The sequence below is a fragment of the Kwoniella dejecticola genome, chromosome 3, assembly GCF_000512565.2.
Source record: "Kwoniella dejecticola CBS 10117 chromosome 3, complete sequence".
Lineage (NCBI taxonomy): Eukaryota > Fungi > Basidiomycota > Tremellomycetes > Tremellales > Cryptococcaceae > Kwoniella > Kwoniella dejecticola.
In genome coordinates, this window is record NC_089303.1 from 891,875 (window position 1) to 905,391 (window position 13,517).

The 13,517-nt window shown below is 48.2% G+C and overlaps 5 protein-coding genes across 5 annotated transcripts; 3 read left to right on the forward strand and 2 right to left on the reverse strand.

Annotated features, from left to right (window-relative positions):
• Nucleotides 1–26: 26 nt before the first annotated feature.
• Nucleotides 27–2,138, forward strand: I303_102722 (uncharacterized protein; the record flags this gene model as incomplete). Its single annotated transcript, XM_018406072.1, has 7 exons — nt 27–988; nt 1,085–1,113; nt 1,195–1,384; nt 1,451–1,564; nt 1,638–1,651; nt 1,741–1,816; nt 1,883–2,138. 7 exons carry the CDS (start codon nt 27–29, stop codon nt 2,136–2,138), a joined length of 1,641 nt encoding a protein of 546 aa, XP_018264566.1.
• A 183-nt stretch (nt 2,139–2,321) lies between these two features.
• Nucleotides 2,322–2,870, reverse strand: I303_102723 (uncharacterized protein; the record flags this gene model as incomplete). The annotated part of the gene is made up of 1 exon (XM_018406073.1): nt 2,322–2,870. One exon carries the CDS (start codon nt 2,868–2,870, stop codon nt 2,322–2,324), a length of 549 nt encoding a protein of 182 aa, XP_018264567.1.
• Nucleotides 2,871–3,288: 418 nt separating this feature from the next.
• Nucleotides 3,289–4,379, forward strand: I303_102724 (uncharacterized protein; the record flags this gene model as incomplete). Its single annotated transcript, XM_065968613.1, has 3 exons — nt 3,289–3,393; nt 3,743–3,919; nt 4,269–4,379. The coding sequence occupies 3 exons, from the start codon at nt 3,289–3,291 to the stop codon at nt 4,377–4,379; spliced, it is 393 nt and encodes a 130-aa protein (XP_065824685.1).
• A 302-nt stretch (nt 4,380–4,681) lies between these two features.
• I303_102725 (uncharacterized protein) lies at nt 4,682–7,966 on the reverse strand (the record flags this gene model as incomplete). The annotated part of the gene is made up of 15 exons (XM_018406075.2): nt 4,682–5,077; nt 5,197–5,377; nt 5,437–5,466; nt 5,532–5,701; nt 5,762–6,119; nt 6,177–6,365; nt 6,419–6,513; nt 6,575–6,782; nt 6,845–6,941; nt 7,003–7,126; nt 7,190–7,306; nt 7,365–7,484; nt 7,549–7,722; nt 7,794–7,871; nt 7,934–7,966. The coding sequence occupies 15 exons, from the start codon at nt 7,964–7,966 to the stop codon at nt 4,682–4,684; spliced, it is 2,370 nt and encodes a 789-aa protein (XP_018264569.2).
• Nucleotides 7,967–8,883: 917 nt separating this feature from the next.
• I303_102726 (uncharacterized protein) lies at nt 8,884–13,312 on the forward strand (the record flags this gene model as incomplete). The annotated part of the gene is made up of 8 exons (XM_018406076.1): nt 8,884–8,977; nt 9,049–9,639; nt 9,796–10,559; nt 10,627–10,873; nt 10,940–11,210; nt 11,283–11,500; nt 11,571–12,088; nt 12,158–13,312. 8 exons carry the CDS (start codon nt 8,884–8,886, stop codon nt 13,310–13,312), a joined length of 3,858 nt encoding a protein of 1,285 aa, XP_018264570.1.
• Nucleotides 13,313–13,517: the final 205 nt, after the last annotated feature.

Consider the following 13,517-nt stretch of genomic DNA (forward strand, 5'->3'; position numbering starts at 1 on the left):
TTGTGAGGCCACCAGACAACAGGAACATGGCCAGTACAAGTACAGAGAATCAAGATGACGAAGATACAGATACGAAGCTCGCCTTACTATCCTCGCTGCTCGAACCAATCTCGATCCCGTTCGATCTTTTGCTCGAAGCCCTGAACGAGGCGAATGGAGATGTATCCAAAGCTGCCGAGGCACTTCTGATACCTAAAGTGAGAAGTGCAGGTAAAAGGAAAGCCGGAACATCAATCTCGAGCTGGCTCAAGAAGCCGAGAAATGCCCAGTCTGGGTCCGTCAAAGTCAAGGGGAAGGAGGAAGAAGTGTTTGACTTCCTTTACAGCGAAGAACCCATTAAAACCTCGACTTCAGGCAAAACCACAGCTGAGACAGAGCTAGCATCAGGCGAAATAATTCAAGCAGCTACTGAAGGAACCGTATCCTCTTCCTCTTCTTCTTCTCCTGCGAAAAAGCCAATTGCTACAACGACAAATGTAGACTTATTATCCATACTACGCGGACCATCCACTTCCTCGACAATGACACCTACAACAACGAAAGCGAAGAATGGTCCACAACCACCCATCTCTTTATCTACTCAGAAATCGATCGATGCTCACGGACTACCCATAACCCTGCTCGAGTCGCCTCTACCATCCTCGCTCGCTTCAGCGTTATATCTGGAATTGATGCAGGAGTCGGAAAGATGGTATCACAACGAATTCTACCTTGCCGGGAAAGCGGTGAAATCACCACATACCGTGCAGATGTACAAGTATCCTGACCCAGACTCCAACGCTTGGAAAGAAGGGGTAAGGTATTGGTATTCCGGGACTAGCATGATTGATATCGCCGATTATCCGCCTCTCTTGCGCAAAGCTGCGGATCTCGTCGAGAAATCGGTCAATGAGTCATTGAGAAGAAGAAAACGATTTGCATTGGAATGGGCGGGGGATTGGAAAGCTAATTGTTGTGGAACAAATCGGTACGATGGTGCGAAGAGCTCGTGAGTTTCCTCTATCTCCCTACCTCGAGCGACTTGACTTGAGATAACCTCAACGGACCGACTGATAGCTGATGAGTCCCTTTCAATCGTCTACAGTGTCGGCTGGCACGCAGATCAGTTGACTTGTGAGCTTTTCTGAGCAGCATATTATTTTCATGAGCCACAAGGCAGAAGAAAGAAGCTGACAGGAAAACAATATTTACTAGATCTAGGGCCGTATACAACTATAGCGTCGTTATCGCTCGGAACTCCAAGGGCTTTCCGTCTCAGAGAGACAAACACAGTCGATCCGGCTTTTGCGTCGAGCTCAAAGCCTATCAGAACGTATGAGCTCAATCTGGGCCATAATTCGCTGTGCCTGATGAATGGAGGTTGCCAGGAGAGGTTCAAGCATACGTGAGTTTGAATCTCTTCGACAACCTTCCATGTTGCGATAGAGCTGTAAAATGAAGATGAAACTAGTGTACCCCCGCAAAAGGCGTTGGATCTATTTCGGCCTGCCTTTGATGCGAACGAAGATCCCATCCTTCTGTGTGATCAGAAGACATATACCTCAAGAATAAATATCACGTTTCGGTGAGTCGAACAGCTTCTCAACAAAACCCATCAATGCAGGAGTGAGTATCACTGACATTAAACCATATTACAGATTTTATCGCGACGGTAAGTCGAGAATCAATATCAAATAATCTGCAATCGAATCGGTGGCTGAAGACGCAACTAATATCTGCATCTTTAATCACAAAATACAGACTTCCATCCTGATCCTGCAATTGGTCCATACGGTCCTCGAGAAGGCACGCCATTATGCAAATGCGGTATACCGACGTATGTGATTATATTCTGCTTGAATACTTGAAGTACAACTAGACTAACATCGAATCGCATTTCTAGACTCCTACGAGCGGATCAAAAAGGCAAAACGCGTTCGAAGTTCTTACCTCCTTCTCCCAAGAAGCCCTCCTCGAAGGACGAGAATGAGATTGGAGACGCGGTGGCTGGAAGCGCATTTGTGGATGACGATATGATGTACTTCTGGCAATGTCAGAGCCCGGCTAAGACTGGTGACATGAAAGGGTGCGGTTTCTTCAAGATCCTAGATATGAAGAAGGAAGGTCGAGGGCCATGTCTGAGGGATCCATCCGCTTGATGTGTGTTCTGCCAGTTGGAACTTGTTGTCGTTGTTTGTTACAAAGGGTATAAGGTATGCTTGGTATATTGTATTTGTTGTATAACCTAATTGTGTTGTCTACGAATTGTACGATTAGCCCCGTATGCGAAACATGTACTGTAGAATCAGAATTGAAGATTGAACGCATCGACAATGACCTACCTAATCGCTGTCCATTTTCGCATCCCCATCCCCATCCTCATCCTGATTATCAGGTTCATCCTCATCCTCATCTTGCAAATTATCCCCATACTCTACATCACCTCTATCATCCATCTGACCTCCTTGCTCATCTTCGAATTTTACCGCTCCACTTTCCAATTCTCCCTCTTCTTCTTGTGCTTGTTCTTCTTCTTCATCTTCTTGTAAAGCCTCCACTAAGCCCTCGAGATTTTCCTGCGCCTGAGCCTGTTCTTGCGCTTCTTGTTCCGCTCTGATTCTTCGTCTCTCAGCCTTTTTCGCAGCTCTCGCTTCCTTCCTTTCGTTCTCTCGGCGTTCTTCTTCCTGGATATTGATCTTCCCTATCGAGACCCCCAACGCATCGTTCAGCCTCTCCAGCTGGATCTTGGTGACTGAATTAGAGGAGGACGACGCTCCAAAACTTGAATTCTGGAGGAAATGCAGAAGATGTTGATAGGTCGTTTCGGTCGATAGTTTCGTCGGAGGACCGATGGGGTCGATCAGGATGGGTGATTTCAGTTGACGGTCCATGGTTGTTCTCCTCTCCTAGTTGTTGTGTGTCTGGTCCACGTAGAACAGAAGATATACGAACCAAGCTATGTCATTTTGAGTGAATATAACTCACTGGATCCCAAAAATCTTGTAAGCTTGTTAATATTACGTAACACAATAACGTCAATATGCCTATAACGCTATTCGTCCTCGGTCTACGATTGCCATATATTATTTGATTCCGCCTCTGTTACGCTCCTCCTTCAAGGTGAAAGCGAACTCGCCTACTTAGTTTAATTTGCATTTGACAGCATATCAGCATATCAGTACATCAGCAAAAGCAGGACAAGCTAAGGGAAAGGACTGAAGCTTCCCAAGACATCAAACGACTGACAGAAAGCTGGACAACAAATCACACCACAGCACACCACGTCACCTCACATCACACCACACCAACATGACAACGATACCTTCGAGATTAGCGAAATTGACGACCACCGTCAACTCATGGGAAGAGGCCAGGCGAGCCTCGAACGCGGCGTACAGAGCATGGTATCGATCTGTGAGTCGGCCGGGGCGTAACTGTTTTCATTTGGGCGTCTGGCCTGCGCGCAGTCGTCCGCGATCCCCCAACCTTGAACGCAGATGAGACGGGTAGGGACTGCCCAAGGTTGAAGTGCGAATGGCAAAGATGTGGACGGTGAGAAGCGATGTCAGAGATGAACATCTTAATGCCGAATGGGATCGGATCCTACGAATTGAGGAGGTGGTGCAGCGATCGTCGTATGCCGGGATGGGATGGGCGGGCGTTAGTCGTGCGATGAAAGATATTATGCCATTGACGACAGAATGCGTTCGTGGACATACAGCTGACGCTCTTCAATTTCACTCTATCTCTATGGCAACGATAGGCTCCCGACATCGTCCAATTGTACACACTCAACGTTTCCCCTTCGTTGGTCCGACTGAAGTTCAGACAAGATTTCGAGCGGAATAGGGATACTATAACTGATCTGTCAGTTATGAACGTCATGTTGCTCAAGAACCAACAGGAGTTCCAGGAGACGATGAATGCTTGGAAACAAGAGGTGCGTGTTTTTTTGGCTCCCGTGTTGGGATTTACTGTATTTTACGTGATCTCGAGGATGAGCCCTGTCTTCTGGACCGTGGATTATGACTATGGAAAGGTTGTACCCCGTACTAGAACTAGGAAGAAAGAGAGGTGAAGGGGGATCCAGAAGCAGGTTGAGGATTAGAGGGAGGGAGAAAGGGTCCTCAGACTCAGCTAGTCTTTTGTTGCTCCGTTTGACAATAAGAGCTGTCCAATTCACGTCAAGATCACATCGAAAGGAAAAATAGAGAGAAGCCACGATGATTACTTCTGCCTCAGGGCGCCCCCTCGCTGGATTCAAGTGCTGATCCTCCAATCCTTCATAGCCCCACGTCATGCAATGGTTCAAGCGATTCGACGATCCCGCACCACCCAAGACGTTCCTCGAGAAATTCTACGCATCAAGAGACGATCCATCCCAAGTATCTTCCTTCTAGATTGGATCAAAGCGGATCTCACTAGACATTGTCTAGTAATATGGGATGACATATACAGAGCAGAATCACATGCATGATCAACCTGATTTCTTCCTCTTACCTCATCATCTCACCCCTGGCGCTCATCTTCTAGACTTCATTCTAATCTATACATATACATCAAGTACGAATACAACTATCAACATGTTTCTGTCAGGCTTGATCTCTATCAGACATCTGCAACGTCTTCCATCAATCCAGTCCCAGTAGAATGTCTCTCTGCTACGCCTTCTCACAGACGCACTTATTACTCAGATACCACCCTACAGCTCATCGGGAATATCCAGCATCGCCAATTGATCATCGTCCAACTGATTATAATCATCCATGACGAAATCCGCATCTACTTCCATATCCAAATCTTGCCCGTCTCCACCATGACCATTACGCATATTCCCATTCCCATTAGCCATGGATTTCTTCAGTTCAATTTCAGCCTGTTCAGCTTCGAGCTTATCTTGTAATTGCCTCTTCTCTATATCTTCCAACGTCCACAGACTTATGCCTGTTTGAGTATGGTCGAAAGGCTGGGAGATCTGCCTGATGAATTTTTTAGCTAGGGCAATAGAGACGTCGGTGGATAGGTTCGAATGGGCTTCGGTGATATATGCGTTGATCCATTTAGGTAATTTTGCTCTTTTGTCTTGTCGTGCGAATCGCTAAAACGCAACGGCAATAGTCAGCTATCAAACCAAACTGCAACCCAAAAACATGATCTATGTCTGTGCTCTACTGCACGGGTACCACAACGAGGATATTTGATTATACGAGAACCCACCTTATCCGCAAATACCATCAAACCCCAATCCGTCTTACCTCTCAGCACACGTCCTACACACTGCGCAGCATGCCTCATAGCGTCGAAAGTGAGATAATCGTTCTCCCTTATCCTGTGATTATCTCTCAGGAACTCTAATCTAGCTTTGAGGATACGCGACTCGGTGTACTGATAAGGTATACTGATGTTGAGGCAACGCATGATCAGTTTCAAAGTGCGGCCACACAACAGCTGACTTACCCAAACATTATCACCGCTCTTCCATAATTACTACCATGAATCCATCAATCATTCTGTCTACCTATCGAGCCATTCAGAGGGTGAGAATCGCTTACTGGTCGAAATCGATTCCTTCCGATACTTTCCCTCGAGCGACAGAAAGCATAACAGCTCCTCGGCCATTGTTACATGCTTCTCTATAATTCCTCAGGGCGATCGAGGTCTCCATAGCATCTGGAGTCTCTACAAACAGTAGTTTGTGTTTCCATACTTCACTCAAAATACCCTGTGAAACAATGTAGCATTAGCATGACTTCGATCAAACTAGCAACACACGCAAGCTCACCATATCATACCATGCTGACACTATACTCTCCATGTACAGATAACTAGGAAAGAAAGCGACCACGCCGTCTGGGACGGTCTTAGCCATGTCTATGAGGATACTACCGAAATTCCTGACTACCGCGGGGTCATTTCTGACCTCGAATCGCGATGATATGGGCACTTGATCCGATCCTCGCGTGATGACCATCGGCAAGAACGCATTCCTCGTCAGAGTCATAGGATATGACTGCTCGGTGACAGGGCGGAATTGAAGGATCTTGGGATACATGTCGAGAGGCGAGATCGTTCCGGAGGTGATGACTACCGAAGAGAAGCGCTCGAATACCGGCGCGATCGCCAATGAGGGATCAAGACAACTTAATGAAAGCCAATGTCAGCTGTTGTGGTCCAAAACCACAAATAATCAAGCTCACGTGAAATGGAATATCGGATTCGGTACGGTCGCATGTTCCGTTTCGTACGGTTCCAGGATGAGCAAGAAGCCTTTCTCGTATGTTGCCACCAATGTACCGAACGATGCAACCTTTTGCAACGAGTAGTGTTCATCAATATTCGTTAATTCGAGCGTTCGGACCAGCGATGTCAGACGCTCTGCCGCGAATCTGGCCAAAAACGTCAGTTAGCTGCTGCATCGAATTGGACTGAAATCGCTCACTTCAACGGCCGTTTCTCGATGTACGTTATCTCCTTCAGATGCGCCAAGAAACTCTGTGGTGTCTCGGCAACGACATGTAAAACCCTCATTCTCGTCTGCTCCCAACTTTGTTGTCAGCTATGACCGTACGATTCAGCGAAGGTCCCGGCAGCTGACCTTTAGATACTCTATGAACCTCTTCAAGAAGGCTATAAAGTGCTCCGCTTTCCGTATGTTTCCAGGCACAGCTTCGTCCAGCATGTCCTTTGAGAGGACAGGGCTGACCATCATATCTTCGTCCTCCCTCGCTTCATTCGCTTCCTGCAAACCCTCCACCAACTTCTTATACTCATCTTCGAGCTTTTGCGAATCCGTTTCTTTGATTCTACGATGAGCATTGTCAGCTTGTTTGCCCGTAACAGCCGTGTTAAAAGTAGCTAAGCTTACTCTGCGATCTTGTCACTGATTTTGTTCACACTTCTAGCGGCAGAGTCCAACATTGGCCTAGTCAGATCGATTGACAGAGACTCGATACAAACGTTATCTGATTCATTAAGAGCTGTGTCAGCTGGAGCGGAATGACGATGTGAATTCTAAATGCTAACCTATGTTGTGCGCCTCGTCAAAAACCACAATACTCTCTTTACTCATTTCCGCCGACACTTGCTCTGCTACCTTCGGATCTAGCAGATAATGGAACGAGTAAATGACCACATCGAGGAAAGGCAACTGCCGCACAATATCAGCTTATTTTCCCCCTTAATGCGGTACAGAAAGCTGATGATCGCTTACCATTCTACGTATCGTGAAATACGGGCAGACTCCTTTCTCTTTCCCGTACTTCTTGACATCGTCTATCGTATATATACCTGGCGGTATCAGATTGCCCGTTTCATAGTTATTGAGTTCCTGTGACATCCGAGTGAGCGATCTAAACAGCAGTCCGCGGGGATCAAATCTGGCTTACCTCGTGATAGCTACACAGCGGAACGCTACCAGGATTCGCTCTACCCTTCTCACACGCGAAAGCAGAAGTTAAATCCCGACAACGTGAATCTACCACTTTACCCTTCTTCTCTTTGCTGACCTAATGCATTTTTGCGCCGGTCAGTTTCAACACTCAATTGTGATAGGCATAAAGCGGCACTCACTTCAGGATGTAGACATAGATTCCTTCGGGAGGTCAGACCCAGTCCTCTGAAGTCACCATCGTTCGCTCCCATCTCAGCCCGATATTCCATCAGTCGCTTCAACTCTGCCAAGGCTTTCTCTATCTCCGGTACAGTACGTGAGCAGTATATCAACTTTCTCTTCGTTGGGTAGAACTGGTTGAAACGATGAATTAGCCAAAAGTTAGGTAATAATAGCCAATGTTGTCATTGGCGAGAGGACTTACCTGCATGTACGAGACGATCAAGGACAGAAGCGATACTGTCTTTCCGGTACCCGAAGGCATTTCCAGCACACAGTGCCCCTTCAGGAAGAGGAGTCAGCCAGGTCGTCCATGACGCTGGCGTGTTACACAGCTGTACTCACACCAGCATCGAGGGTCGTCTTGAGATCAGCCATATAAGAATATTGTTCTGAATCACCCAATAAGGGAGTCGTCAGCTAGGCCCATCGACCATAGGAGTCAGCATACCTGGATAGAGTCTACAATTCCTCATTAGCTGGTGACTATCTCGCCCACACCCAGGGAAAGCTGGACTCACCGATCATAAGGGAACAGAACGGGCAGGTCGCCCAGCATGAACTTCATCGTGGCTGGTCTGGCGCCCGATTTTTTGTTTTAGGCTAGAATGAAGTGTCCGTCAGACGGTGTATGCCCTTCCTGAACTCTGGGTCGGAGCAGCCCTGAAAGATGTGCGAGACTGATCAGAGGTTGATGCTATAGTTTGAAGAAATAGGTGGCCAAAATACGGGTTGTACCTCTTTCGTCATCACATTATTTCACGGTTGATTGGATCGCAAACAACAAGCGGTCATCGCCGGATTGGCACGACACGGTTGCTCTGTAGAAAACCAGGATATGTCATCTCGCATACGCCTCGGCATGCATGAAGATTGAAGCCATGCTGCATGCCTCAAGGACGGCTGAGGACGGAGGGCGACCCTGATGCATGCATAAGATGAGATGTACCCGAGACCTGTAGTCGATTGAGCGGTCTGCTCGGTCCTCGTAATGGACAAGGGATGATGGATTTGAGGCACGCAGGTAGAGTTAAATGTTAAATGCGCGGTCGCCGTCACCAACACTCGTGTTGTCATTCCGTCAATCTCTAATTTCGTTGCAAATCTCAATTTGACATCATCAGACTGATCGTACACGCTAGTCCGTCCAATTTGACGAGGCTTTCTGACACAAAGCATTTACACGTCGGCCAAGGTTCGGTGACGTTGACCCGCACAGGGAGGTCAAGGAATCCGGGAGCCTGATTTCACGTAACCCAGACAGCTCGCAAGACCGCTTTGATGAGTCGACCAATATGATCCCTTCACCTCGGCGGTCGGTCTCTCAGCCTGCTATACACTCCAACGTCAACACTTGGCCGGATGTGGACGACGATGATGGCTGGCAAGGTGAGTCGTTCATAGCGCACGCGGACCATTTATTCAGTTGACCTAATCGAGCTTTGATAAATATCATCCAGATATGCCGGTCGTGCGAAGCTCGAACCCGTTTGACCTAGACGAAGACGATATCAAGAAGTATCATTATCAGCCCTCTTCTCTCAAGTTAGATCCGTCGTCCTCCGCCTCTGGCTCATCAACACCAAATCCATCAGGTGCCGCCAATGCCACGGGCAATGCCACGGGATCGCACATTGAGTTGGAGGGAGATACGTTCGGTGATTCATGGAGAGAGAAAGTGGTTGAGGACGAATCTGATTATACGAGATTGAGATTGAACGAGGATGAAGAGTCAGAAGAGGTCGCGATGCGGACGAAATACCTCTTCGACGAGGACAAAGCCATGACTCCTCTAAGTCAGATGCAAGCTACCAAGAATCTGTTGACGGAAGGTCAGAGGATAGCGTATGTCGGATTGTGCCAGTTGATAGCCAAGCGGATGTTGAGGGACATGAGTCGCGGCTGGGAAGGACACAAAGCTACAACAGCAAAGAGTAAGATAGGTCTGAAGGGCAAAGGCAAAAATGATGTACCGGTGGTGGAAAGTGGGAACATATGGATGTTGAAGATCATGGCTAGGCTGTATCAACACATGGATGTGTCCAGAGATGGTGAGTCACAGAGTTCAGGCCCCAACCGAGTTCTGCTTGATGCCTCTCTCTGCCATATCTCCCTGATAATCGATCCTAGACTCCTTGATCATTCCATTTTATGACAATTGACTGTCGACATCCTCACAAGCTGACATTGTGATGGCGCTGTTACAGAACAACGGATGATAGAATCCTTGGCGGAACACGGGGTCGACCCTTCAGACTTGGTCCCAGCATTGATGACCACGCATACCGTCAACAACCCGGACTTTGACCCGAAGGCAAAAGAGAAAGCGGATCTAGAGGCAATAGCAGAAGCCGAGGAAGCTGATGCGGAGAGAGATGCAGAGAGTGAGAAGGACAGATTGGCTAGGCGAACCCAGGAAGAGATTGACGACGAAGAGAATCCTCCCCCACCTTATGAAGCTCGCGAAGAATCACCATTACCCAAGAATACGACGAATCCTTTTGGGGACGACGACGATCCTAATCAACATTCACCTCCATCCCAATCTCCTGCACCAGTTTCGCCTAAACCCACGACCTCATTCTCACAACCGACCACAAAGCCATCTCTGTCGAAACTGCCTTCATTTGACTTCGACGAAGATGACGGTGATATAGGTTCTATGTTATCTCCTCCGCCCACGCAGCCTCATTCCCCTCATCCCCCGATATCACCTTCACAACCATCTCCGACAGAGGAGAAGAACAGCGGGCCTTCGCCGAGTACCCCAGAAGAGGACTCTGACAAGACCCCTAAAGTGAGATTTGCTGAAGTTCAAGCAAACCCAGAAGAGCAGGCTGAGGGTACGTCGACTCCTGAGGAGGAGTCGACCGAAAAGGATGAGCCAGCACCATTACCTTCTTTACCTGGTGTCTCGACATCACTTTCGAACACAGATGAAAAGGTCACACTGGATATACGTTGGACAGTCGTATGTCACCAGCACGGATCCGTCCTCCTCTTTCTAGCGCGAAAGCTGATTAACAGACTTCACGCAGCTATGTGATCTATTCCTAGTCCTCATTGCGGATTCAGTGTATGACGCACGATCTCGAGCGTTTCTCGAACACGTCTCTTCTGCTCTGGGCTTTGAATGGCTGGATCTCGTTCGATTCGAGAATCGAGTCACTGACGCTCTAGAAATTCAAGAGGGGACGGAAAAGACAGCTCAGGATGGTATCATAGAGGGAAGGAGGAAGGCTGCCAAGACAAAGAGATACGCCTTGATGGGTCTAGCTGCTGTCGGTGGGTCATACTCTGCCTTTCCGTCTCGATGTCCGATTTCGCTAACTGGGTCTCTCGCTCTTGCAGGCGGTGGTCTTGTGATCGGTCTATCGGCTGGGCTAGCTGCACCTTTAATCGGTGCTGGTATAGGAGCTGCACTGGGTACGGTGGGGATCACTGGGACTGGAACTTTCTTGGCAGGCGCTGGAGGGATTGGTCTAATCACTACCGGTGGAGTTTTGACGGGTGCGAATATCGCCGGGAAAGGTATGGCACGAAGAACGAGGGAAGTTAGGATATTCCAGCTTAAACCGCTCCACAATAATTCCAGAGTCAGCTGTTATATCACTATGGGAGGGTAAGTTCGAGTCACCATCCTGCTTTCTGATTCCCTGTATGATCACTGTAGGCTGACATATCCCATCCTCAGATTCATGGCGAGCAAATTTGACGATGTCAGATTACCATTCTCCGTGTTGGACCCCATAGTAGGGGATGTATACTCAATCCTATGGGAGCCCGAAATGATGGAGGAAATGGGAAGTGCAATGAAGATCCTGACTGGAGAGATTCTAACTCAGATGGGACAACAAGTATTGGCGGCCACCGTCATGACTGCTTTGATGAGTGCCTTGCAGTGGCCTATTAGTGAGTGTACTGTCGGATTGAATCCCGTTGTCAAAGGAGCTAAACGCTGACTGCAACCTTCCTTCTGAAGTCCTTACCAAACTCGGGTATTTGATCGATAACCCCTGGTCAAACGCTTTGGATCGAGCAAGAGCAGCTGGACTTGTTTTGGCAGATACGATCCTCAATCGACATGCGGGTATACGACCAATCTCATTGATCGGCTTCTCATTAGGTGCACGGGCTATATTCTACGCTTTGATCGAATTGGCAAGAGTGAAAGCCTATGGATTGGTTCAAGACGTCTTCATATTCGGCACGACGGTCACAGCGTCAAGGAATACCTGGCTCGACGTGAGATCCGTCGTAGCTGGCCGTTTCGTCAACGGGTATGCCACCAACGATTGGATGTTGGGATATTTGTTCAGAGCTACTTCCGGTGGACTGAATACGGTTGCCGGACTCAGACCAGTGGAAACCGTTGCTGGGCTGGAAAATGTGGATGTGACGGAGATCATCACCGGTCATATGAGTTATAGGAGCTGTATGCCTCAATTGCTGGCGAAAGTTGGATTCCCCGTAACGGCTGAATACTTCGATGAGCCAGACGTACGTATTCCCTTCTTGGCTTCTTGCTTTACGGTGAAGGTCTCTGCTGATGATCTTGATGAATTATAGGATCCAAATGTCGATATGAGTGTGCAAGAAAGACGGATAGTCAATGAAGCAGAGGAAGAAGCCAAATTGAACAGACGGAAGATATTAGGTATATTCCCCGTCAACAACAAGTCTGCTGGTGGAAATTCCGGTTCAGGTACAAGCACACCCAATCCAGACAAGGACAAAGAGAAGAACGGGGATTCTTGGACATTGCCCACTCCAGGACCAGGCGGTGGATACGAGTACGAAGATGACGATGATCTGCCTCCGAGGGAAGAAGCAGATCTGGGTGAAATACCCGGATCCGCATCAGCGTCATCGTCCAAAGACCTCTCGGCAGAACAGGAGGAAAGTCGGCGGAAAATACTTCAGCAACAGGAAGAGGAGAGGAAAAAGGACGAAGAGGCGATGAAATCGATTTCTAAAACCGCTGGATTCGATTTCAAAGCGATCTCTCAAGCTCTGGGCAAAGATATCGACGTCGATAATCTGAAACAACCTGAACCCCTCCGATATCCGCATCAGAACGCAGGTGGGGTATTGACCGAGCCACGAGTTCCACTAGAAAGAAGTGGAAGTGCTCCTCCGCCTATTGTCCATGAATCGCCCGATGAGGAAAATACCTGGTCGTCAGCACAGGTCCCCTCGAGCTCAAGATTTTCGAGACCTCCTGCAGTCGTAGTCGATGAAGAGGGGGACGAAGGGGATATCACGACGAGTATGAATACGAACACGAGCATGACTAGGGGGTTGTCTCTCAGTGATTTACCAAGCTGGGAAAGACCCCAAGTGCCCGTCCAGGTGGACTCCGCGGTACCGATTGCGCCTCATGAGGACGAAGAGGTGAAGTCTCCAAGTTCAGCTTCAGCAGGATTATTCAAGTCACCCGTATTCTCTTGGAACGCTTGGAACTCAACTTCGGGCAATATACCTACTGCGAATGAGATAATGAGGGATACACCGAAGCCAATTAGGAGTGCTCCGCCCGCAAGACCTCATCCGAAGGAGTTCGTCAATATGAATCCGTTCATGGCATCGGCTTCGATGAACGAGGGATGGGGAACAGCATCGTCCCGATCGGGCGGGCTAGGTATGGCGAGGAGTGAGAGTGAAAAAGACAGAGAGAGGAAGAGGCTACAAGATGAGCAAGAAGCCGAGACGAACCCTTGGTGACACAATTCAATTACATTGCATGACGACTCGCTTTTTTCCTTGCTTCTCTTCTACTTCAATCTGATCTTCGTTTGCCTTGTATCTTATTCACTGTACGTAGATCTTAGCATTGCCATTGGTTCTTATCTTTTTATTGTTCTCCCGCATAGTTGGTCTGCCATGCATACGAGGTCCTCTCCAGGAAGCTATCATTTATCAATCGATG